Consider the following 25,277-nt stretch of genomic DNA (forward strand, 5'->3'; position numbering starts at 1 on the left):
ACGATGCGGGGCCTGATCCTCAGGACCTGATCCTCAGGACCTGAGCCGAAGGCAGACGCTTAACGACTGAGCCACCCAGGCGCCCCTGTTTAGTTGGTAGTTTCAATTAGCTTTCATTTAAAAATACTGTTTATTAAAAATTTTTAAAAATTTGAGAGAGCAAGTGAGAGAGAGAGAGAGAGGAGCATGCACGCATGCACCAAGAGGGAGGAGGGGCAGAGAGAGAGGGAGAAGCAGACTCCCCGCTGAGCCTGATGTGGGACTCAATCCCAGGACCCCAGGATCATGACCTCAGCTGCTTAACAGACTGAGCCACCCAAGTGCCCCTAAAATACTGTTTATGTGATATAGTAGGTAAAGGTACAGTGGTAGTAAATAATTCAAAGAAATTAACTTTGTTTAGACTCTGAGATGCTGGCTGTTAAAGGGCTATGTATGTTTTGCAGCAATTTTAGCTTTTTATTTTATTCTTTGAGTCATTCTTTGACCACTTATTTGACAATGTGAGGGAATGAAACAACTATTTTAGTTTAAAAGTTGCAACTGTAGTTTTAAGTCTTAATTTTTTTTTTTAAAGATTTTATTTGAGAGACAGAGAGAGAGAGAGAGATCATGAACAGTGGATACGGGTAGAGGGAGAAGCAGACTCCCCACCGAGTAGGGAGCCCAATGCGGGACTCGATCCCAGGACCCTGGGATCATGACCTGAGCTGAAGGCAGATGATTAACCGACTGAGCCACCCAGGCGCCCCAAGTCTTTAGATTTTAATCAATATTCATAAACATAGTTTTAGGACAGTCAAAATATGAGAACTAATCACTGTATGTAAGTATTGACTACTTTAAAACCAGCTTATAAACAGTTTAATTGATAATTATATCATTATAATTTTTTTTCCATTTCATAGAATAGTAAATGTCCCGAGGGAACAAAACCCATGTTAATATTTGCTGGTGATGATTTTGATGTAACAGAAGACTACAGAAGGCTAAAAAGTCTTCTTATTGGTAAGCATTTTAATACTTATTATCCCCAGGATAGGTGAGGTAGGCAATCTAGGACTGTCATTGGTGACACTTTGCCACTTCACTGTAGGTACACAGCTTTTTCTTTTTGATTTCATTTTTCCCCCTTTTCATTTTTTGTTTTATTCCGCACTAGCAGGGGAGAGGTTAAGGGATGCTATATTGCATAGACCATTATTATTTTTTGATGCTATAGTAACTTCAGTATCAAGCTATTTATAAAGCATTTTATAAAACCCATTTCCTGTCATTGGCATCATTAAATTTAGAAAATTGGAAAGTTTAATTTTCAAGATTGTTATACATCATCAGCTTCGAACTCAAAAACCTCTATTAATTTTTCTTAGGCTGATGTGCAAGGCTTTTTACACTATAACCCCTTATAACTTGTTTTGTTTTGTTTTTTCTCTCTCCCACTTTCCTCCCTCTTTTCCATTAAAAAAGTGGTTTATTGAAAATATATCATGCACTTTCCTATTGTCTTTTCTGATTTCATTCTTACTTACCTAGTTTCTTTTATTCTTGCAAGTTTTAGATCAAGTTTCTTCCCCAGGAAACCTTCAGTGACTTCCCAGCTCCTTTTATCTCATTATCATTGTCATCCTAAGTGCCAAGCATGTACTAAGTACTTTATATGTATTGCTTTATTCTCATGACCTTGTAAAATTGTCTTACAGATGACTTATTCTTAGTGAACTACATTAGTTCCTAATGATTTATGTAATGACTACATCTTTTCTTTTGTGTTCACAAGTCACCTTCTTAAAGTCCAGTATACAGTTATTGTCATTATCTGGGATTGACGTTAAATTTACCTATTTTAAATCACTTTTTCTCCTGTTTTTTGAAAAGCTGGCATTATTGTTCTCTGTAATTTCTTAAAGGTTGCTAATATTAATCCTACTAAATATTTTGTGATCACTTTTGCCAGCTCTTTTCTAACTCTGGAAAGTAATTTAGTTCGTCCCTAGAGATATAAACTCTTCTGTTATACAGCAGCAGTTTTTCAAGTTTAAGTAATTTATTCCATCTGAGCTTTCCTTGCACCATTCTTTTTTTTTTTTTTTTTAAGATTTTATTTATTTATTCGACAGACAGAGCACAAACAGGGGAGCATCAGAGGGAGAGGGAGAAGCAGGCTCCCAGCTGATCAAGGAGCCCGATGTGGCGCTCAATCCTGGGACCCTGGGATCATGACCTGAGCCGAAGGCAGATGCCCAGCTGACTGAGCCACCTAGGCGCCCCTCTTTTTTTTTTTTTTTTTAAGATTTTGTTTATTTATTTGTCAGCGAGAGAGAGAGGAAAGAGAGCACAAGCAGGGGGAGCGGCAGGCAGAGGAAGAAGTAGACTCCCCACTGAGCAGGGAGCCTGATGTAGGACTCGATCCCCGAACTCTGGGATCATGACCTGAGCCAAAGGCAGACGCTTAACCAACTGAGCCACCCAGGTGTCCCTTCTTGACCATTCTTACAAGCTTTGCTACAGTTTTTTGGTTGTCCTTCTTTTGGATTTTGATATACTTTGCCCTAGATCACTTTTGGAAAGTTGATGGAGTATATGTTATAAATAAGTTGTTCTATTTTTTTTTTTTCGGTGCAAAAGTGTTTTTGTTAAAGCACAGGGACAGAACCCATGGGCAGGAAGAGCTGCCTGTTATAAGTAAATTAAATTGTATACATGCTCTTTACAAACCTGAACCAACTGGGGGGTGCCTGTGTGGCTCAGTCAGTTAAGCAGCTGACTCTCAATTTTGGCTCAGGTCATGATCTCAGGGTCCTGGTTTTGAGCCCTGTGTTGGGCTCTGTGCTCAGTGGGGAGTCTGCTTGAGGATTCTCTCTCCCTATGCCCTTTTCCCCGCTTGTGTTCTCTTTCTTTCTAAAATAAATAAATAAGTCTTAAAAAAAAAACCAAAAAACAAATCTGGGCCAACTGAAAAACATTTGTGGGCAGACACATTGCTTTCATTTTTCCTTGTTGTGATTATTTATGGTCTTATTGTTGGGATTGCAATTTCCAAAACTTTTCATTTCTCTTACTAATAATGGCTATTTTGGGAGCACCTGGCTGGGTCAGTTGGTAAAGCATCAGACTCTTGATCTCGGGGTCACTTCAAGCCCCATGTTGGGTGTAGAAGTTACTTTAAAAAAATGGCTGTGTTTTAAAGAACTGAGTACTGCTCAGTTGAGTCCTTACTAAAGCTCTTGAGTTTAGCGATACTCCATTTTACAGATGGAAAAATGGAAGGTTAGAGACACGCAGAGCTATTAAGTAGGTGGGCCAAAATGAAAACCAAAGGCTGAGCTTTTCCGCCTCTGCCGCCCGTCTCGCCATGCTTAACAACTGACTCGTTGCAGTCTTTGCTGTAGGTTCTGACCTGAATTTTTCATGAACTAAAACAAACAAACAAACAAACACCATTAATGAAAGACAATGACCAACATTTCCTTTTTTCAATATCACACGCCCCAGAATATCAAGGGTGGTTTTTAGCCTGAATTTCTTGTTCTTGTACTCCATTGGCTCAGATTTTCTGCCTTTTTTCCCCTAGTTCTTATGTATAATTATCAACTGTCAATATATATTTATTAAAACAGAGAAGGCTTTTGTTTGCTTTTAAGTAGTTTTTATGAGAACTTTATTATTTCGTGCTTCCACTAGATGGCAGGAATAACCACATAATGCAGTGGTGAAGGGGAGGGAGTGAAAACCCAAAAGGAATTTGGGGAAGAAGAAAGGTAGAGGAATGAAGTGAGATTGTTAGGTCCTAAGGGAAGTTGAGTTTTTAATATAAATATGAAGTAAGACCAGCTGTAGACTCCTTGGTGTATGTTTATGTTCATATAAAATAAAGTAGAACAGCAGGGAAAGAGGATTTTATCAAGGGCTTGCTTCCTTTTAGGAAGTTTTTTTTTTTTTTTTGTAGTTGGCCAGAAAGAAAAGTTAACTTATTAACGTCAGTGTTTCTATGCCAGGTACCCATTTTGTTCATTCTGAATTTTGCTTCTGTTTGCTTTCTTATGCAGTGTATAAATTTGTAGTTAATCTTAGTGGTCTTGCTTTGCTTTATAGAAAATCAGTAAATATCTATTTTTAGATTCAGTGTATCCTAATTTTTATGGTTACTATTTAATATTACTATTTCTTATATACAAAGATGTAGTAAATCAAGTAGTAGGTTAGTTTTATTAAATGTTCCTTTAAAGCCTATCTTAAAATTTAACTGCCTAACTGGGTTACTTTTTTCTTATTGCCTTTCTTTATATCAGTGGTCATTTTAATTTTTTTAACCTTTTTCATTTCCTAATTCTTAACTCCACATGAAAAATATATAGTGATGAAAATAGCTGCCATAGTTTAGGTCAGGTAATCTGCAGCTTTGCAAAGGTAATCATATTAGTCTGCTTGGGCTGCTAAAAAAATACCATACACTGGGTGGCTTAAAAAACAGAATTTTTTTTTTCCCCCAATTCTGGTGGCTGAAGGACAGTCCAAGATCTGATTTTTCTGATGAGGACTCTTACTGCCTTCTTGCTATGTGCTCACCTGGCTTTTCCTTCATGTCTGTGTGTGGCAGGGAGGGAGGGAGAGAGAGGAGGGAAGGTGTCGGCTTTGTAGGGTCTCTCTCTCTTTTTTTTTTTAAGATTTATTTATTTGACAGAGAGAGACACAGCGAGAGAGGGAACACAAGCAGGGGGAGTGGGAGAGGGAGAAGCAGGCTTCCCGCGGAACAGGGAGCCTGATGTGGGCTGGATCCCAGGACCCTGGGACCATGACCTGAGCCGAAGGCAGATGCTTAACGGACTGAGCCACCCAGGCGCCCCTGTAGGGTCTCTTATAAGGATACTGTCCTATGGGACCAGAACCCCAACCTTATGACATGCCTCATTTAACCTTAATTTCTTCCTTAGAGGCCCAAATATAGCTTCATTAAGGGTTAGGACTTTAACATGTGAATTTGGTAGGGATTGGGAGGAGTAGTGGGGGCAAATATTCAGTTTATTATGGTAATATTGTAGATGAAGAAATTGAGATCAGTTAACTTACTTATCCAGAGTAAAGAGCTAGTAAGTGGCAGAATCAGGATCTGATCTATTCTCTAACTCTGGATCCCCTGGTCTTTCCCATCAAAACCCTGGTTAGCCTTCTATGCCCTTTCTCAGTATATTTACTCCTGGACACAGGCACGCTTGAGGCCTTATTTTTACCTGGAATTGATCCATTGAGAAAAGGTCCAAGCTAGGGCTTTCCTTCTGACCATAACCAATTTTTCTTCTGCCTCTTCACCCCCTTACTTGTATTTAGCCAGGTTTTTATTTTTATCTTACTCATTAATCTCTCTCTTTATCTCAGCCATCATTCCTGCCCATTTTAGGGTCAGTCTTTTTGGCAATGTTCTGAGACACATTTTAATTCATTGCCCCTTTGATGTTTCAGACTCCTCTTATACTTTCATTGCTCCATTCCTGGAATCAGCTGTTTCTCTAAGGAGCCCTGAACTTTTTTAAAATTGAAAAATTATTTTGGAAATCACAGTCTGGGTGATAGGAATTGTTTCATGGTTGGTCATTGTTTGTAGTTTTTTTTTAAGATTTTTAATTTATTTGACAGAGAGAGAGCACAGCAGGGGGAGCGGCAGACAGAGGGAGAAGCAGGCCTCCCTCTGAGCAGGGAGCCGGATGTGGGGCTTGATCCCAGGACCCTGGGATCATGACCCGAGCCGAAGGCAGATGCTTAACTGACTGAGCCACCCAGGCGCCCCTAGTGAACAGGACTTTGAAATTTGTTTGTTTGTTAAGATAAAATGATTGTTGTTTTTCAAACTTTTTTCATTCACATGCTACCTTCATAACTTTAGCCGAGTCCATAGTCCATGTAGTATTCCTAGTGTTGTTCACTGGAGATGTTTCTTTATCCTGACTCCTTTTTTTACAAGGAAACTTTATGTCTCTACCATGAATGGAAAATGGTATCTGATAAAATAAATAATACATAGTAAATTATATCTGCCTGTGTATCATTTAAGATCATCTCATGTGCCACCAGTGATATGACTACCACACTGTGGGAAAACAGCCTACTCATGGATCTCAGTGGTTCTTTTCTGGCTTTAACACTTTAGTTTATTATCTCTGCTCATGTAATTGAGATTTCTTCTTAGAATTGCTTCCGTGTTGGCCTCTACCATAAAACAAAGGCTAATTTGATTTAATAGTCAAAGTTTGAACAGCTGTTTTGTGTGTGTGTGTGTGTGTGTTTAAGATTTATTTATTTGAGAGAATGCAGGGGGAGGAGCAGAGAGAGAGGACAAGCAGACTATGTTGAGTGTGGAGCCCTATGCAGGGTTGGATCTCATGACCCCAAGATCATGACCTGAGCTGAAATCAAGAGTTGGATGCTTAACTGACTGAGCCACCCAGGCGCCCCATAGAAATTTGCCATCTTAACCTACCTGTCTCATAGATAAAAAATTTTATGCTTTGATTTACATTTTTTTGTGTGTGTGTGTGTGGGGTTGTTTAAAGAGTTTATTTATTTGAGAGAGAGAGAATGAGAGATAGAGAGCACGAGAGGGAAGAGGGTCAGAGGGAGAAGCAGACTCCCTGCCGAGCAGGGAGCCCGATGCGGGACTCCAGGATCATGACCTGAGCCGAAGGCAGTCGCTTAACGACTGAGCCACCCAGGCGCCCCTGATTTACATTTTTAAAAAAGTTAATATGCATGATAAATACGATATACTCATATGTTAAGCATTGGCTTAGAGTGAGAACTTCCCAAAACTGACAAATTACGTGACTCAGTGAACTAAACACACAAAGTCATGAGCTTAAATGGTAGAGGAGTGAGACTCTCAGACATTCTTCAGGGATCAGTTTTTGTGCCACCTTTTTATCTTTTTAGGTACGTATTGATACAACATGGAGCATTTTGCAATCTGGCTTTCTGTAACTGAATTTAAAAGCATGTTAGTCTTTTTTTTTTAAACAATCTCAAATTTGTTTTCAGATTTCTTCAGAGGCCCCACAGTACCAAATATCCGCCTGGCTGGTTTAGAGTATGTTCTGCACTTCACTGCATTGAATGGGAAGATTTATTTTCGAAGCTATAAGTAAGTACATTTTGTAGCATATTTTTGAATCCAGGGTTAGCATTTTAGTGTGACCTTTGTAGAGCTCAGACTTAGAATTGGTGTTTGGTCAAAAGTTTGTTTGGAGAGTCTGCAAACTAGCAGTGGCACAGCAGGTCTGTGTTTTTCCCCAAATCTGTCATTCCCTTGCTCACTTCTTCCTCTGAAACCCTGCTTTTCTAGGGCCCCAGAGCATCTGATGCTACACTTCTCTGACCTTAGAACACTAATTCAGTCTTGACCCTACTTTATGCAATATCTCCTTTTCTTTTTCTTTTTCTTTTTCTTTTTTTTTTTTTTAAGGTCTTTTATTTATTTGAGAAGTGGAGAGGAGGGCAGAGGGAGAAGGAGAGAAGGTCCCAAGCAGACACCTTGCAGAGCCCAGTATGGGGCTTGATCCCATGACCCATGAAATCATGACCTGAGCCGAAACCAAGAGTTGGACACTTAACCACTGAGCCACCCAGGTGCCCCTCCTTCTTTTTCTTGACTGGATTTAGAGCACCAAGCCACAAGTCTTAGGCCAAAGCAAATCTCAAAACTGAACCTAAAAACTGGAGTCTGAAAGGAATAAGATTCAGTGGCTAGGGCGTCTGGGTGGCTCAGTCGTTAAGCGTCTGCCTTCAGCTCAGGTCATGATCCCAGGATCCTGGGATCGAGTCCCACATCGGGCTCCCTGCTCAGTGGGAAGCCTGCTTCTCCCTCTCCCACTCCCCCTGCTTGTGTTCCCTCTCTCACTGTCTCTCTCTCTCTGTTGAAAAATAAATAAAAAATTAAAAAAAAAAAGATTCAGTGGCTAGATTCATTTTACCCTGTTTCTCCAGCCTAGACTGTCTAGCCCTACCTCTACCACAATATAAATATAAATCCTAACACTGATTTTGTTTTCATTAAAAAGCTTAGTGACATGCTACAATCGTGCCTTGTGAGGTAATCATGATATACATATATTTTTTTTTTCTTCTTTAAAATAAAGCGTTGGCACTGGCTGATCAAGCCCACACTTTTCCTGGAGAATATGTCAACTCCCACAAACTGCCTTCCTTTGTACATTGAATTCAGACTGATGTCCATTTTTGAGTTATGGCATGCCAGTGCAGCCTGAGAGCCACTGACCATTCAATGTTGACAGTGCCTTCTGTATGTTAGTGGAATATGTGCAACCATTTGTGGACTTCAGCATTTCATCCATGGTTTACATTTTTTAAATTATTTTTTTAAGAGAGAGAATGAGTGTGTATGTGCCCATGTGCAGAGGGGGAAGAGGCAGAGGGAGACGGGGAGAGAGGAAATCTCAAGCAGGCTCCATGGTCAGTGCAGCGGAGTCTGACATGGAGCCCAATCTCACAACCCCAGATCATGATCCAAGTTGAAATCAAGAGTCAGATGCATAACCAGTGGAGCCACCCGGGTGCCCCTACATTTTTTTTTTTTTTTTTTAAGTAAACTCTACCAACAATGTGTGGCTCGAACCTATGATCCTGAGATCAAGAGTCACATGCTCTACCTACTGATCCAGCCAGGCCCCTAATTTTGTTTTTTTCTTCACAATGAATATCTGGTTGACCAGCTTATGTTAGTGAATGTCCAAATGAAACTAAATATTCACCTCTTGTCAATAATTCGCATCTTTGTTTCAACTGTATTGAGTCAGAGATACTTTGTTCTTTTCACCATGATTGGTATCATCACTTCTGTTTTTCTATTTTCCTTTTGTTTAGATAATAACAATAGTAAGCAAAATGCAATAAAATATCCACATGATATTTAGATATTTAGGTAGTTAGAGATTTTTATAATACTTTTTATTTATTTTTTTAAAACGAGGGATTTTATAATCATTTTGAGCTTGTTGAGATTGAAAGCCTTATGTCTGTTTGAGTTTCCAAACTACGGTGCTATGAAGAATATATTACAAAGCAGATGACTCCAATTTATAGAATAAGAAAGATGAAAAATCACTAACATTAAAAAAAATCTTTTTGAAAACTTGTTGTGTCTTGGGGCACCTGGGTGGCTCAGTTGTTGGGCGTCTGCCTTCAGCTCAGGTCATGATCCCAGAGTCCTGGGATCGAGCCCCGCATCAGGCTCCCTGCTCCGTGGGAGGCCTGCTTCTCCCTCTCCCTCTCCCACTGCCCGCTGCTTGTGTTCCCTCTCTCGCTGTGTCTCTCTCTCTCTGTCAAATAAATAAAATATTAAAAAAAAAAAACCAAAAACTTGTGTCAGCCCACCCTGGGAATACAAAGGAGCTAAAAATATACAGATCAAAATCTTTGAGAATAAGAAGTGAATAATAACAGTAATCTAAAACTCTTTTATTGTAAACAGTTTCAAAGAAGATACTCACTTAGGGCGCCTGAGTGGCTCAATCAGTTAAGCGTCTGCATTCGGCTCAGGTCATGATCCCAGGGTCCTGGGATTAAGTCCCGCATCAGGGAGACTCTGCTCGTCAGGGAGTCTGCTACTCCCTCTGCCCCGCTCGTGCTTGCTGTCTGTCTCTCTCCCAAAAATAAATAAATAAAATCTTAAAAAAGAAAGAAAGAATTCACTTACATCAGAACTTGTATTTAGTGAAAAGAAAGATTAATTTGTAAAGAAAGAAATGCAGAGAAAATAAAACGGACAGAAAATTAGTAAATCAGATTTCAGAACATGGATAAATTAGCAGTAATTACACATATCCACTCATCCACTTACTTTAAGAAGAATTGCTGGAATCACCATTAGGTTAGCATGGCATGTCCCATAATGAAAAAAAAAGTTTGAACTTTTGAGGTCAGACACCCTAGTGTAATTTTAATCCCAGATGTTTTATATGGGTCCCATAATAACCTGCTAGCTATTGATTTATAATAGAAAATGGACTGTGTGAGTGAGAGCAAGCTGCTAGTGGGAAAAAAAAAATCATTCGATGTAGATTAGCTTAGTCTGCAGAGGCCGTGCTGCCCTTGGGAGAGGAAGGAAGTGGTCTGAGGAATGAGCATCACCTCTGAGCCCAGGGAGCTGGCTCTGGGCCAGGCTTAGCCACATGATCTAGGCAGGTCACTGCTTAGGGCCTCCATTTTTCCTTTGCAAAAGGTAGTGATACCATGTAGGTAATTCTGTGGTCCCTCTAAGATCAATAATAATTCATTTATAAGAGGGAGAGGGTTGTGGATAGAGGTGGGAATATACTGGAGAGGTGTGTCTGACAGTGTGGCTCCTTAGGCACTCTTGCAGGCTACTCTTCGGTGTCCTGCCCCCTTTCTTTTACTTGGAACCAGCACTTAAGCAATTGGTAAAAGGTAATAGTTAACATTGATACACATTATTTGTGAAGTTAATAAGGTTAATCTTAGAAAATGGCTTCGAGTTTCTTGGATGAAAAGTGTAAACATGAAATTATATTAATATAACTTCGATCTGACCTTTTGGGGGGAATAAGTCATTGTTACTGACCTCTTCCCATGTATCATATAATAATTCCTCCTATATGAGTGACCATTTATATTCCTTGGAGACTTTTATTCACTATAAAGTCAAAGCCAAGAATATAAAACAGGAAATTTTTAGTAACTGCCACATTTGCCTTTGCCATGACATTGGTTAGGTTTTATGGGGAGAAACATGCAAAACGAAGTATTAGTGTACCTTAACAAGCAAACAGCATTGTAGGCAAGGAGAGAGGGATATGGGAAGGAGAAAAATAGGGAAATTACAACTTGAACAAGAGTGGTAATGGCAGTCTTTCTCAAGAAATAGGCAAATAAGGTTTTAAAATATATGAAAATTACCCATCAACATATCTAATAGCCTGAGCTCATTTGAGAAGGAAGGAGTTGGGTTGTCTTTGCGTCCCTGCATCTTGTACCATAGAACCTTGCAGAATTGAATGTCACTTTTGATTTAGAGCTTACAGGGAGACAAAACAAAACAAAACTTGAAGTTAGGATCTGAGACGGAGATTAATAGGCATATGATGTAACAGTTTTGGGCGTAGGTATTTGGCTGGAGACATGATGGCCTGGAAATGAAATGTCTTATCTTTAAAAAACAGTGTGGTGTGTATGATGGGATGAGTGTAAAGGAAAAGGTTTTAATTTTATTTTTAATGAGTCAATGTCAGTTTCTTTGCTTAGTGTGATCACAAAAATCATTTGTAAGTTCTTTATTAATGCATTCCCTCTGAGAAAAAGTAAACAAGTTGGTTTTTTTTAAAGATTAACAATTTTAGATTCTAAAATAATAATTTTAGATTCTAGATTTCACTGCTAAAAGTTTTGTTTTTAAGATTTTATTTATTTAACTGACAGAGATAGAGACAGCGAGAGAGGGAACACAAGCAGGGGGAGTGGGAGAGGGAGAAGCAGGCTTCCTGCCGAGCAGGGAGTCCCATGCGGGGCTTGATCCCAGGATCCTGGGATCATGACCCAAGCCGAAGGCAGACACTTAACGACTGAGCCACCCAGGCGCCCCTTCACTGTTAAAAGTTTGATAAAGAAAAAGAATTTATAGATCTATCACCAGAAACCATACATAGATAACTGAAAATTGGAGAAAGTTTTCTTCTGATTCCGTCAGTTTGATCCGCCAATAAACATGCCCATTGAAGTAATTCAGATGAGATCGTTTACACAGGGGCGCCTGGGTGGCTCAGTTAAGCGTCTGCTTTCGGGTCAGGTTATGATCTTGGGGTCCTGGGATTGAGTCCCATGTTGGGCTCCCTGCTTAGTGGGGAGTCTGCTTCTCCCTCTCCCTCTGCCCTGCTCCCCTGGCTTATGCCGTCTTTCTCAAATAAATAAATAAAATCTTTAAAAAAGAAAGATTACCTACATAGACATATGGCACTGTAACTTAATTCTTTGGTAAATAACAGCATACGTAGATTGTGTGTGTGTGTGTGTGTGTGTATGTAGTTATTTGGAAATAATCTTAATTATATACACTCAAAAAATTACTTTGGTAGGAGGATACTTGCATAGATAAAAAGGTACTTGGGTGAGGGCGCCTGGGCGGCTCAGTTGGTTAAGCGACTGCCTTTGGCTCAGGTCATGATCCTGGAGTCCCGGGATCGAGTCCCGCGTCGGGCTCCCTGCTCGGCAGGGAGTCTGCTTCTCCCTCTGACCCTCTTCCCTCTCATGCTCTCTATCTCTCATTTTCTCTCTCTCAAATAAATAAATAAAATCTTTAAAAAAAAAAAAAAAAAGGTACTTGGGTGATATGAATCCATCAGGCATGCAATGAGCTGTTCTAGATCTACAACTTTTCTATTTAGCTGAAAATTATTCTAAGTGGTAGAAACACTTTTAGTTTGCCATTTTTATATATACAATTTCCCTGATTTCTTAAGTAGTCTACTGAACACAAGATGTTAATCAAGATACTTATCTTGTTATGAGTTCAGCTTTATATTTATTATCATTTATCTGGAGGTATTGAAAATGTGGATGCAGAAGCAGAAATACATGAGTTATGAGTTAAAACAGTCACTGCCACCATATGCTTGCTTGCTTGCTTGCTTGCTTGCTTTATTTATTTATTTATTTATTTATTTATTTAAAGATTTTATTTATTTATTTGACAGAGACACAGCCAGAAAGGGAACACAAGCAGGGGGAGTGGGAGAGGGAGAAGCAGGCTACCCGCTGAGCAGGGAGCCTGATACGGGGCTCGATCCCAGGACTCTGGGATCATGACCTGAGCCGAAGGCAGCCGCTTAACGACTGAGCCACCCAGGCGCCCCCACCATATGCTTTAAATCAGCTTTTAGGGAAGATGCCCTGAATACCACCAACTTCCACCATGGGCCTGAGACAGGTGTACCCTCAACTCTCTTTTCCTGGAACCACAATGAAGAGAGTTACCTAAGCACTCTTGTTTTGGCTTTTTTCCCCTCTGCTTTTCCCCTCTGCTCCCTTTAAGTCCCATACTAATATTCATGTTATCTTTTATTGTTAGTGAGCTTTTTTTATTGTTTAACACTTTTGCTGTTTATGTATCCTGGGTTGGTGTTTGTTTTGTTTTTGTCTTGTTCAGTTTGGTGTAAATAACTGTGTCTGATACAGCGTATCTATCATTAAGACTCTTCTTAACAGCCAGTAGGTGCACCTCCCATGGGTGGACTGTCTGCATGTGACGCTTTTGGGGCCCGAAAAGCTATTAATGAGCTTGTGCACACTCTGTTCTGCTTCCTGGAGTTGGTTGATTGTGGGTTTTCCTTACTGAGCTTTTACTCATGTTCTGTCTCTTCTCTCGTGTCATTGGTTGCCTCTCTCACTTTCCACCTTTGGTGTGAAAAGTTTGATCATTTTTTTCTCAAAGTTTGATCTTTTATAAACATTGTTATTCATTTAATTCTCTTATTCCATGTAGAGATCTGGCCACTAGAACAAATTGAGTCAGCTCAAATAATCTTCAGGTCTTTGAGCTGTTCTTGTGGTATCATTCACAAAAAGAGATTGTTAGTCTCCTCTTCTCCTGCCTGCGTCCCTCATCTGTTTCCAGATCCAGAGCTATTTGGACATATAGAATCTAGAAAGTTGTGGTTTTATTATATTAGGATTTTATTATTTTTTACTTAAAAAAATTTTTTTAAAGACTTTATTTATTTATTTGAGAGAGAGAGAGTGAGCAAAAGAGAGAGAGATAGCACAAGCCAGGGAGGGGCAGAGAAACATGCTCCCCACTGAGCAGGGAGCCTAATGTGGGACTCGATCCCAGGACCCTGGGATCATGACCTGAGCCGAAGGCAGACGCTTAACCGACTGAGCCATCCAGGCACCCCGTTATATGAGGATTTTAAAGTTCATTCCAAGCTATAGAGATCAGTAAGTGTCTGTACTATGCACAAAAGTGGATTCTGAATGGGTCTTAGAGAAATAAGAATGTGTTAATCATGTAAACGTAACATTTCAAAGGCACAGTTGAAATTGTTTTTATAATTATGTAAATCTGTAAGTAAGATGAAGAAGTCAAATCAAAGGATTCCATTTCTGGGGCTCAGTCAGTTAAGTGGCTGCCTTCGGCTCAGGTTGTGATCTCAAGGTTCTGGGATCAAGCTCTGCATCATCATCAGCAGGGACCCTGCTTCCCTGCCTCCCCACCCCCCAACTTGTACTCTTTCTCAAATAAATAAAATCTTTTATTTTTATTATTTATTTGTTTAAAGATTTTATTTATTCATTTGACACACACACACACACACACACACACACACACACACTGAGAAAGCACAAGTAGGACGTAGTGGCAGAGGGAGAAGGAGAAGCAGGCTCCCTGCCGAGCAGGGAACCCGATGCAGGGCTCAATCCCAGGACCCTGGGATCATGACTTGAGCCAAAAGCCGACTCTTAACTGACTGAACCACCAGGCGTCCCAAATAAAATCTTTGGAAAAAAAAAAAAAGATTTAATTTCTTAGAAGAATGGTCTGTCTCACTTGCTGTTTCTCAACAATATTGTCTTTTTTTTTTTTTAAGATTTTATTTAGTTGAAAGAGAGCACGAGTAGGGCGAGGGTCAGAGGGAGAAAGACTCCCCACTGAGCAGGGAGCCAGATGCAGGGCTTGATCCCAGGACCCTGAGATCATGACCTGAGCTGAAGGCAGTTGCTTAACTGACTGAGCCACCCAGGCGCCCAACAGTATTGTATTCTTTGTGTTCGATTTTTAAAACTTTTTTTTTTTTAAGATTTTATTTATTTATTTGACAGGGAAAGACATGGAGAGAGAGGGAACACAAGCAGGGGAAGTGGGAGAGGGAGAAGCAGGCTTCCCGCGGAGCAGTGAGCCCGATGCGGGGCTCGATCCCAGGACCCTGGGATCATGACCTGTGCCGAAGGCAGACGCTTAACCGACTGAGCCACCCAGGCGCCCCGTTGTGTTCGATTTTTAAAAAGCAGCAAACCAAAGAATATACTTGGCCTAAATGCAGACAGTATTTAAGAAGCTTAGCCTCCTAAAGACAGTGTCATTTTATGGAACTGTAATTCTCTTACAGAAAAATGTTTGAGGGAATAGGACTTCCATCAAAGTCAAAGCAATATTTCTTTTTTTTCTACTTCATAAAGGTTGCTGTTGAAGAAATCTGGTTGTAGAACACCAAGGATTGAATTGGAAGAGATAGGGCCCTCATTGGATCTGGTTCTGAGGAGGACACATCTGGCATCAGATGATCTTTATAAATTATCTATGAAAATGCCAAAAGCGCTCAAGGTTTGTAACTTGCAGATTGGTGCCATATTTATTTGTATATTCCACTCTTCTTTCCAAAAAAGATTTGCAGCATAGGACACTAAACATACAGAAAGAGCTCAATAATTTAGATAAAATTAGACTCTCAGAACAAAGAAGAGGAGGAAGAAGCAAATAAGCCACCATAAAGGATAATAAAAGAGTTGTAGAAACCATGCATCAGCTGTGGCTAAGAGCTTTCTGGTAGCCAAGACTGCCAGTTTTAAGCAAGAAAGAAAATTGGGGCATTGTGGAGATTGGGGATTTAGAGTACAGGATGTATATATAACCCATACTTGCATAAAATGTATTTTGACTTTTGAATGGTTTTAAAAAACAAGTAGAAATGGCATCTCTGGAATGCCAATAAAGATTGAAATGATAGTCACAATTCCTTAAGCTAAACACAGGAAATTCTCTCAATGCATGACAATGGTTAGCATAGTTTATAGTGTTGCTTTTCAAAGTGTGGTCTGACAGTTTACCTGGGAATTGTTAGAAATGCTGAATCTCAGGTCCTACCCTAGACCTGTTGATTTATAATAGCGTTTTAACAAGATCCTCAAGGGATTTGTATGTACTTAAGTTTGAGAAGAAAGGTCTATAGGGTTAGAGACTATATTATTCAATTGGTGCTCTGAGTTATTAGTAAGATAGTTGTATACTAGATTTTTACCAGTTTATGACGATACTATTACATACATAATAAATACATATTTATTTATATATATATTCTTGTTTCATAGCCAAAGAAGAAGAAAAATGTCTCCCATGATACTTTTGGTACAACTTATGGAAGGATTCATATGCAGAAGCAAGACCTAAGCAAACTACAAACCAGGAAAATGAAGGGGTTGAAGAAGCGACCTGCAGAAAGGATAACAGAAGACCAAGAGAAAAAATCAAAGAGAATTAAAAAAAACTGATGGAACTTAGCCAGTGACTATAATGTTATTGTAGTCTGTTTACTTAAGAGAATTATCAATCATCAGTCATTTCTAAGTTTCTTAAAGATTTTATTAAATATTTTTGTAGCATGGTAATTTACCTAAAGTATGTATTATTTATTTATTTATTTATTTATTTAAAGATTTTATTTATTTATTTGAGAGAGAGAGAATGAGAGATAGAGAGCACGAGAGGGAAGAGGGTCAGAGGGAGAAGCAGATTCCCCGGCGAGCAGGGAGCCCGATGTGGGACTCGATCCCGGGACTCCAGGATCATGACCTGAGCCAAAGGCAGTCGCTTAACCAACTGAGCCACCAGGCGCCCTATGTATTATTTATATTATGAACACTAATCTACTAGTATGAGGTTGAAAATAAGCCTCTTTGGGATATATCCTGGTGGGCCATTTTCTCTCTGTGTTAATGGTATTCCTTCTGTCCCCTCCCCTCCAGAGTTGGTAGGTGAGGGGGGATCTCCCGAACAGCCATTGGTATTTTAAAGAATTTCTGGGTTAAGCTTTCAATAATGGGAGAAAGCCATGGAAAGTAGAAATGGCCCAAAGGAACTGTATACACACTTAGTAGTATGCGTTACCTGGAAAGTTAACCCCATCTCCCAACACATACCTACAACCTGACTTTTGTTTTTTACTCTTCTGTTATTTTGCCTGAAATTTTGCCAGTTAGAGATTCATTTGAGTTTTTTAACTTTGTGTCTTAAAACATTTCTCTTAAGAGCATGTCCACTAATTTTCTACCATCTCCACCCGCCACCCCCCACCCCCGCAAAAGAACCACTGATCTTCACGGTTATACACTAAACTAAAGGAAGTGCCTGTGAGGAAGTCCAGCAGAGAAGACCCAGCACACTGTGGAGCAAAACAAATCTGAGATTGGATAGATTGAGGAGGGCACAAAGAACAATTTAACTTTAACCTCATCAGCCCTGCCCATGTGACACAGCTCCCCACCAAGAGAAACCTTCCAGCCTGTGATTTCCCCATGGAGGGGAGGGAGAACATGTGAGTGAGCAATGGCTCCCCCAGCTCTGCAGGATGCTGCCAAAGAGAGAACCCTCTTTCTAGCCCCACCCAGAATACTGAGATACACTGCTCAACGGGGGAATGGGGTGCACCTAGGAGAACTGCACCCAGGGCTCTTGGAGGGCAGTAAACCAACATGGACCGTACAAACCACGGCACAGCCTCCATTAGGAATCTGCCCATGAGCCACTGGAGATGGCCTGCCTGCAGACCCCCACAAATGGTCCACGACACACACAATACTCAGTCCCTTGCCCATATATCATCCCACCCTGTGGCCTGCCACCAGCGCACACAGGAGGGCAACACGAGGGAGCTTCTGGAAGGGGTTAGTGAGCGTGTGCAGAAAGCAGCCCTACTCTCCCAGATTGGGAGAAATCTCATAGATTCAGTCAGCAGCGTCCTAGAGAAAGTAAACAAAAGGGAGACTCTCAGCACCCAGTCTGGCTTCACAGGATGAAGAGAAGGCCTTAAAGTTTGTACTACACTGTCCCAGGCAGTAGGAGACAAATACGCCAACCATGGTGAAGATTTAAAGCCTGAATGTGTCTGGATCTGAGCTATGTATGCACTGCACACTCTGGCTAAAGCACTTTTTTTCTTTCACTGCATCAATTCTCACCCAAGTATGATCAAGCATTCAAACCTGTAGGAACTGCATCCTCTGTCTTGCTTCTAACTTAAGAAGAAATAAACTAATAATATGGAAGCATGCTTTCTTCTGACTCCCATTATCAGGCGTGGAGGAAATGGACCAGTCAAGAGTCGCCTTCCTTTTACACAGGAGCTGGCGGTGTTACTACAAGGGAGGCAAAGAATCAAGGCCATTGACATGTTGGGCTACAATACTAACTGTCTTTGTTCAGATGTTTTAAACCGAATTTAATCCGAGGACTTTCCCAGTAAGAAAAAGCCAGTTAGCAAATAGCTAATTGCTGTAACTCAGCTAAAAGGAACCACTGTCACCGTACCAGTTGCCAGTTGGTATATCCATCATTAGTTAGGAAGACTTGGAGGGACCTTGCAAGGAGCCTACCCTTGAGCAAGGGTGGGAGAAGGAGGGAATTAAGCATTTACTCCATTTGTTTCATTCCACTGATTGCTCTACAACACTGGAGAATAACTTTGTTAAAAAGAAGATTGTGGTTAGTAATGTTTAATTCAGTCATATGTGAACAAGTGGCAGGGAGGTTGGTAGCACATCATCGCTTCATTAGCCATTAGTCCAAATGCCTTTGTGCAGTCTACTAATCATAGTAAGGTGGCTGATACATGCATATAAAAGTTTTACCATCTGTATCTCAGAAAGAAAGGTTTTCATTATAATGATAAAAAATCTCAAGTCCAAGAATAAATTGAATTACCTTCAAACAACAGTATTATTAAGAGAGACATATAAATGGAAAGAAACAGTATGTTCTAAAACAATCAGATATACACTTTAAGGACTTTTTATTTTTCACAAATCAATTTATAAATTTAATTTATAAATCCTAAAGCTTAAAATTATGAGTAAGTAGCAAAAAGAAAAATGTCCACCATCTGATCACTGACATATTACCTACCATACTATTGGTTATCTTAAGAGATTCTGCCACTAAGCTCTGTCCCCCCTCTTCTGTGAGAGAAAAGCAGTTTTGGTAGGGCTAGAAGTGAGAAAGGAGGGACTGGGTAAGGTTTGAGACAATGGGCACTTAGGGTACTGAGTAGCTCTGGGTAGCTAAAGGTCACATGAAGGCCCTGGGTGTTTTCATACCAAGTAGGAGTGAGCCAAAGTGAAACAGCTTATTTTGAAATTTTCTTAAAAATGGACCTTGTGCCTAGGAAAATGGGAAGAGACTTTCTACTTCCTCTTCCTGGTGTTGCATACTTGTTTTCCCTAATGTTCAAATTTAGGTTCCTGGTAAAGAAGCTCCTTTATACAAGTGCAAACCAACCATGTTGCAAAAATACAAATATACATCAACTATAATTTGTTATATGAAGTGGAAATGCTTTTGTTTTCAATTCCATGTCAAGGAGCTCCCTTATGCCTGTGTGTGCGTACACTTAACATGAGTTTGCTGACACTAAGCAAAAGCTAGAGCCTCAATTTTAAATTTCTCTTCTCCAATAAACCCATTCCTTAGCCCTCCCTCTCCCCATCCCTTTCCAGATGGTTAATACCTCTCCTCATAAAAAGGGAGCTGGTATTATTCATTTGCACTTGTTGCTTGATTATACGTTTACCCAAAGACCACAGAGTTTTAGATCTGAAGCAGGCATTTTATGTCTAGATGTGGAGAAAAGGCTAAAATAATTCATATCCAGCCATCTAAATGTAAATGGACAATAGTTGGGGAGAAGAGGAGCCATGAAAGGGGCATCAGAAACAATGAATGCAGAGTTCTTATCCAATGCTTGATCCCCTACTTCCAGCTAACACGGAAATAATGATTCAGCCAAGCAATGGGTCTAACTAGCCACCTACAGGAAAGACCCTGCCATACTTTGACCTCTCTACCAGGAAGACCTCTCCCAGCAATTCAACTGATAGAGATGGTCACATTTTTGGTATGTGGGACATTGTCTTAGGGTGTGTGTTTGTTTTAAAATTTATTTTTAGGTAATCTCTACATCTGGTGTGGGGTTCAAACTTAATAGCTCCAGGGGTCAAGAGTTGCATGCTCAGCTAACTGAGCCAGTGAGGTGCCCCTTAGGGTGTTTTATTTATTTTTAAGATTTTATTTATTTGAGAGAGAGAACAAACAGGGAGAGGGACAGAGGGAGAAGCAGGCTCCCCAGTGAGCAGGGAGCCTGACGTGGGGCTAGATCCCAGGACCCTGGGATCATAACTTCAGCCAAAGGCAGATACTTAACTGACTGAACCACCAGGCACCCCAGGTTGTTTGTTTTAATCAATCCTCTTGAGATTTGGTAATGCATCCCTTTGTTTCCTATGAAATTCTTATCTCAAGATTATAGAGTAATAAGTATTTTTTTTAAGATTTTATTTACTTATTTATTTGAGAGAGAGAGAGAGAAACAGCATGAGAGGGGACAGGGTCAGAGGGAGAAGCAGGCTCCCCACTGAGGCGGGAGCCCAATGCAGGATTCGATCCCAGGACTCTGGGACCATGACCTGAGCTGAAGGCAGTCGCTTAACCAACTGAGTTGCTTAACCAACTGAGCAGGCGCCCTCTAATAAGTATTTGAATGCATCCTCTTCAGTAAGAAAAGTACTATTTAGGATTTATTACTGAGATCTAGTTGGAAGCCTATTTTTTGGGGGGGGAAGAAATCTTTGTTGGAGTTGTTGAGGCATCTGGAAACTTTGATCCGCCATTTATATCACCCACTGGTTTTGTGGGAAGTGCGTTTTAATTTCCACTGATACAAAGCTATATATAATTTAATGAAATTTGGTTTCTTTTTATAACCTAAAGCCTATTTGTTTTCTTGGTATTGAACATAATCCAAAGTAGAATTGTCATTACTCAAGAAAGGAAGGGGGAGGGGCTCCTGGGTGGCCCAGTCATTGAGCTCTGCCTTCGGCTTGGGTCATGATCCCAGGGTCCTGGGATCTTGCCCCGCGTCAGGCTCCCTGCTCCACGGAAGCCTGCTTCTCCCTCTCCCACTCCCCTGCTTGTGTTTCCTCTCTCTTCTCGCTGTGTCTCTCTCTGTCAAATAAATAAATCTTTAAAAAAAAGAAAGGAAGGGGGAGAAAAGAACTAACCCCAAGTCAGTTTTCAGTTACATTCTAGCTTCTGATCTCTCCTTCCTTTTGTTTATATTTTTAGCCATTTCATATCCCCCCCTTCCCCAGGAGGGGCCAGGAAAGAAACTTTACAATGGAAGTTCAAACCACTGCTAACATTTGACCAACAAGGGAAGGCTTGTTTTTTTAAAGATTTTTATTTATTTGACAGCAGAAGCAGGGGGAGCTGAAGAGGGAGAACCAGGCTCCCCACTGAGCAAGGATCCCGATGTGGGACTCAATTCCAGGACCTGGGATCATGACCTGAGTCGAAGGCAGACGCTTAACTAACTGAGCCACCCAGGCGCCCAGGAAGCCTTGTTTTTTAATTGAATTTCAGTTGTTGGTTGCTTTGTCCATCATAAAATTAAGAGCCTGCAAATATACAGGGTCTTCATTACGTCTTTAGAGCACTTTTAACAGATCATCAACATGGTCACAATATCCTGTAACTGCATTAAAGGTGCATATATCCCAATGCACATATATATATATCTCCACTGAAATAAGCTACTATGAACAAGAAGGTAAAATAGGCTAGCTGGCTTGAGGTTTATGCTAGCTGTGACAAGAAAGTCAACCTGCTTTTATTTATTTTTTAAGGATTGTATTTATTTAAGGGAGAGGGAGAGTGAGCTGAGCAGAGAGCCCATCCCAGGAACCTGAGATCATGACCTGAGCCGAAAGCAGAGCTTAACCGACTGAGCCACCCAGGTGCCCCAGTCAACTTGCTTTTAAATATATATTGTTTGGGGGGGAAACTGGAGGGGGAGACGAACCATGAGAGACAATGGACTCTGAAAAACAAACTGAGGGTTCTAGAGGGGAAGGGGTGGGGGGATGGGTTAGCCTGGTGATGGGTATTAAAGAGGGCATGTTCTGCGTGGAGCACTGAGTGTTATTCCCAAACAATGAATCATGGGACACTACATCAAAAACTAAGGATGTAATGTATGGTGATTAACATAACAATAAAAAATTTAAAGAAAAAATATATATTGTTTTTCTCTCAAGCTGACAACTTGAGTTGTTCAAGTTTAACACAGGAAAGCTATTGCTGTGTGTTTCTTGTATCACCCAGAGGGGCCCACGTTAGGAATTTTAACTGCCTTGGTTAGAGTGGAGCCATTTGCCACTTTTCCATTTCAAAGCCCTTTGGGAAAAAGTTTTAAAATAAGGGATAAATAAAGTAGACCTTTTTTTTTAAGATTATTTATTTATTTATTTATTTATTTATTTGACAGAGCAGAGAGGGAGAGTGAGAGGGTGAAGCAGACTCTTCACTGAGCAGAGGGCCCGATGGGGGACTCGATCCCAGGACCCTGAGATCATGACCCGAGCCAAAGGCAGACGCTTAACCGACTGAGCCACTCAGGCACCTTTTTTTTTTTTTTTTTTAAAGATAACCAACATGCATTTTATATCTGTTCTTGTTCTGCTTCTTTCTTTAAACAACTTTCTCTCCTCCCACCCATTTCACCCCCACCTCCACCCTTCACACACACTCTGGGCATCAGAAAATAGGTTCCGAACCCAGGGAGAAAAGTCCAACATTGCAAGTCCCTGCTGAGCGGGGCTGGGACTAGTATGCAAAAAGGCAGATAATGGGGAAATAACAAAACTAGAACTTTGCATTTAGGACTTTTGCCAAGCAAAGATCAAAGCCCCTGAACTTTAAGTACTCTACTGGGTTTGGATTGATTCTTCAAACTCAAAACTGGGTTTCTGAGGGCTCAGCAAGAAGCAGAGTGGCAGATGTTGGCTCTGTGAGGCATGCCCTCCCACTCAGCTGTAACCCAGGGCTTCAGGGGACCACCTCTGGATTCCAGATCAGGGTAAGGGACTTGGAAGCAGAGTTAGGGCTGTGCAAAAGTTGCGGCTGTATTCAGGTAACACTTCTGTCCCTCTCAAAACACTGCAAGTGAGCTCAGGGGTTCCTGGAGGTAAAGTACAAACTATTTAATTGGTGCATTTGATATAGACTTGGAAGATTCACATTCATCAACATGAGAAGCTTATTACCTCCATCCCTTAGCTGATTCTCCCGAGTCACCTGACAAAGCAAATGGCAAGGTGACCCAACAGATTAGAGACATCACTTTAGATGACAAGTGTGACAGCACCTGCAGTTCAGCCTCTCAGAGGCAGCTCTGGGGTTTGGGGCACTGGGGGAAGAGCATGAGAATTCACTGCTGTCTCCATTAGGCCCCATTTCTTTTCATTTGACTCATCACTTAAATCTAGTCCAGGTCACAAATGGTTTGAGTTTTACTCCCAGCACATTCCTCCATACAGGGAGACCTTAGGGAAGGATTAGACGGAATCTTGAAAAATCGATAAACAAAGCTCAAGTGGCATGGGAGCTCCTCGCAAGAATTCTGGCTGCGGAAAATATGGGAGGGAAGGACAGCAGGCGGTGCGGTGGGGGTGGGGGTGGGGGTTGTGGCATTAAAAGAAACTGACATCCTCTGCTGTTGCTCTCTGAGAGCTCAGCTGAGATTTTAAAGGACAAGGATCTAATTAAGGACAGCAAAAAAACATGGTCATCCCCAATTAGTGGTGTGGTTCTCTAACAGTAGTGTGAGAGTGTTAGTTCCCAGCATTTCCCCCACAAATGCAGAGGAAACAAATGAGGTCTTGTTTTGTGGTGGTGGTAGGATGACAAGGTATGACTATTTATTTATTTATTTGTGCAAAAAGGCGATTTTATTAAAGCTCAGGGACAGGACCTGTGGGCAGAAAGAGCTGCTGCCAAAGTATGACTTTTTAAAATGCCTAATAAGGCAGGTGGTATGATACTAACTGACAGATTTCTTATGTTATTTCCATGCTTAGAATATGAGAAATGTAGAGCCATCATGGTTGAGAAGAAGGGTTCCAGAGAGTAATCCTCCTACCGTCAAGGTGGGTGAGATGTGGTATGGTAAGTACCTGGCTAATTGAAATGACTTGGAGTCTCAATCCCAGACAAGGACAGAAATATTTTTAGAAAGCATTCTCATATGTTCATTTTATTTGCCATTGAAAATATCCTGTAAGATGTATAGTGCAGTTGGTATTATATATAATTTCCAGTTGAGGAAACAGGCTCAGAGAGACTAAGTTACTTGTCTGAAGTCACACACCTGAAAGAAGTGAAGCTGGTCCTAGATAGATCCCCTGTCTTCTCATCTCTAGTCTAGGGGATTCTCAACAAGACATCTAAGTCTCTCAAAGTATTCTTGTGAATCAGATGGAGAAATGTGATATAACTAAAACACTTAGGCCACTTCATGGCAGTTTGAAGGACTACTGTACCCAAAGAATGTTGATGAATGATGAATAAATCTGTGACATCTGCAAAGGAAATCTTCATTGGCAAGCCACAGGGCTCTGTCCTTGGCATTTGTCTCCTAAACAATTTTATCTCCCACTTGAATGAAGACAAAGATGACACACTTATTAAATTTGTGGATGACATAAAGCAATGAGAATATTAGATGACATATAAATAAAGTATCTTGGGATATAAAATATCTTGGCAGGGTGGGCAGGTGGACTGAAGCCAAAAGGAGACATTTAGTAAGGCAAGTGAGAAGCTCGGTATCTAGAGGGGGAACTATAAACATAGTTAGGATAGGGGCACCTGGCTGGCTCCGTAGGTAGATCATGTGACTCTTGATCTTGGGGTTGTGAGTTCAAGTCCCATGTTGGGCGTAGAAATTACTTAAACAAACATAGGATAAGGAAGACATGGTGCTACAGTTGGGAAATGACCAACTTTGGGGACAAACCCATTGTCAGTCATCATTGTGAGCAGACTTCAGAAAGGTCCATAGAAATAGAAACTGCACTGACAGAACATTCAGGTTGACTGAAGATAAACAAGGAAGTCTGAAAATGGCACTGCCTGATATGAAAATTAGTAAAAGGGTAGAGGTAACAGAGCCCCAGTGTCTCGAAATTGCCCAAACCACATCTACAGTATTGGTTCCAGTTCTGGGCACCACCCTTGGAGGAACCTGAGCTACCTGGATTGTGTTCAGAAGATGGTGATGAGGGTGATGAAGACCTCTAAACCTTGCCAGATGTGGAAATAATTTCCCAGGGGAAGAAAGGCATTCACTGAACAAAATTTGTTTTTATCAGCTTAATTGGAATATAATTTATGTATAATAAAGTACATTCCTTTAGGGGCACCTGTGTGGTGCAGT

At 40.7% G+C, this 25,277-nt stretch overlaps 1 protein-coding gene across 1 annotated transcript in view; it reads left to right on the forward strand.

Moving 5' to 3' along the window:
• RPF2 (ribosome production factor 2 homolog) overlaps positions 1-16,425 on the forward strand; it is a 37,554-nt gene extending 21,129 nt beyond the window's left edge. The window contains exons 7-10 of the mRNA XM_025864146.2: positions 909-1,008; positions 7,030-7,132; positions 15,196-15,340; positions 16,105-16,425. Coding sequence (XP_025719931.1) covers positions 909-1,008; positions 7,030-7,132; positions 15,196-15,340; positions 16,105-16,284 — 528 coding nt within the window. The 3' untranslated portion in view covers positions 16,285-16,425. The remainder of the gene's footprint in view (positions 1-908; positions 1,009-7,029; positions 7,133-15,195; positions 15,341-16,104) is intronic.
• Positions 16,426-25,277: the final 8,852 nt, after the last annotated feature.

Source organism: Callorhinus ursinus, unplaced genomic scaffold, assembly GCF_003265705.2.
Source record: "Callorhinus ursinus isolate GAN/ISIS: 27379988/994484 unplaced genomic scaffold, GSC_fseal_2.0 scaffold6, whole genome shotgun sequence".
Classification (NCBI taxonomy): domain Eukaryota; kingdom Metazoa; phylum Chordata; class Mammalia; order Carnivora; family Otariidae; genus Callorhinus; species Callorhinus ursinus.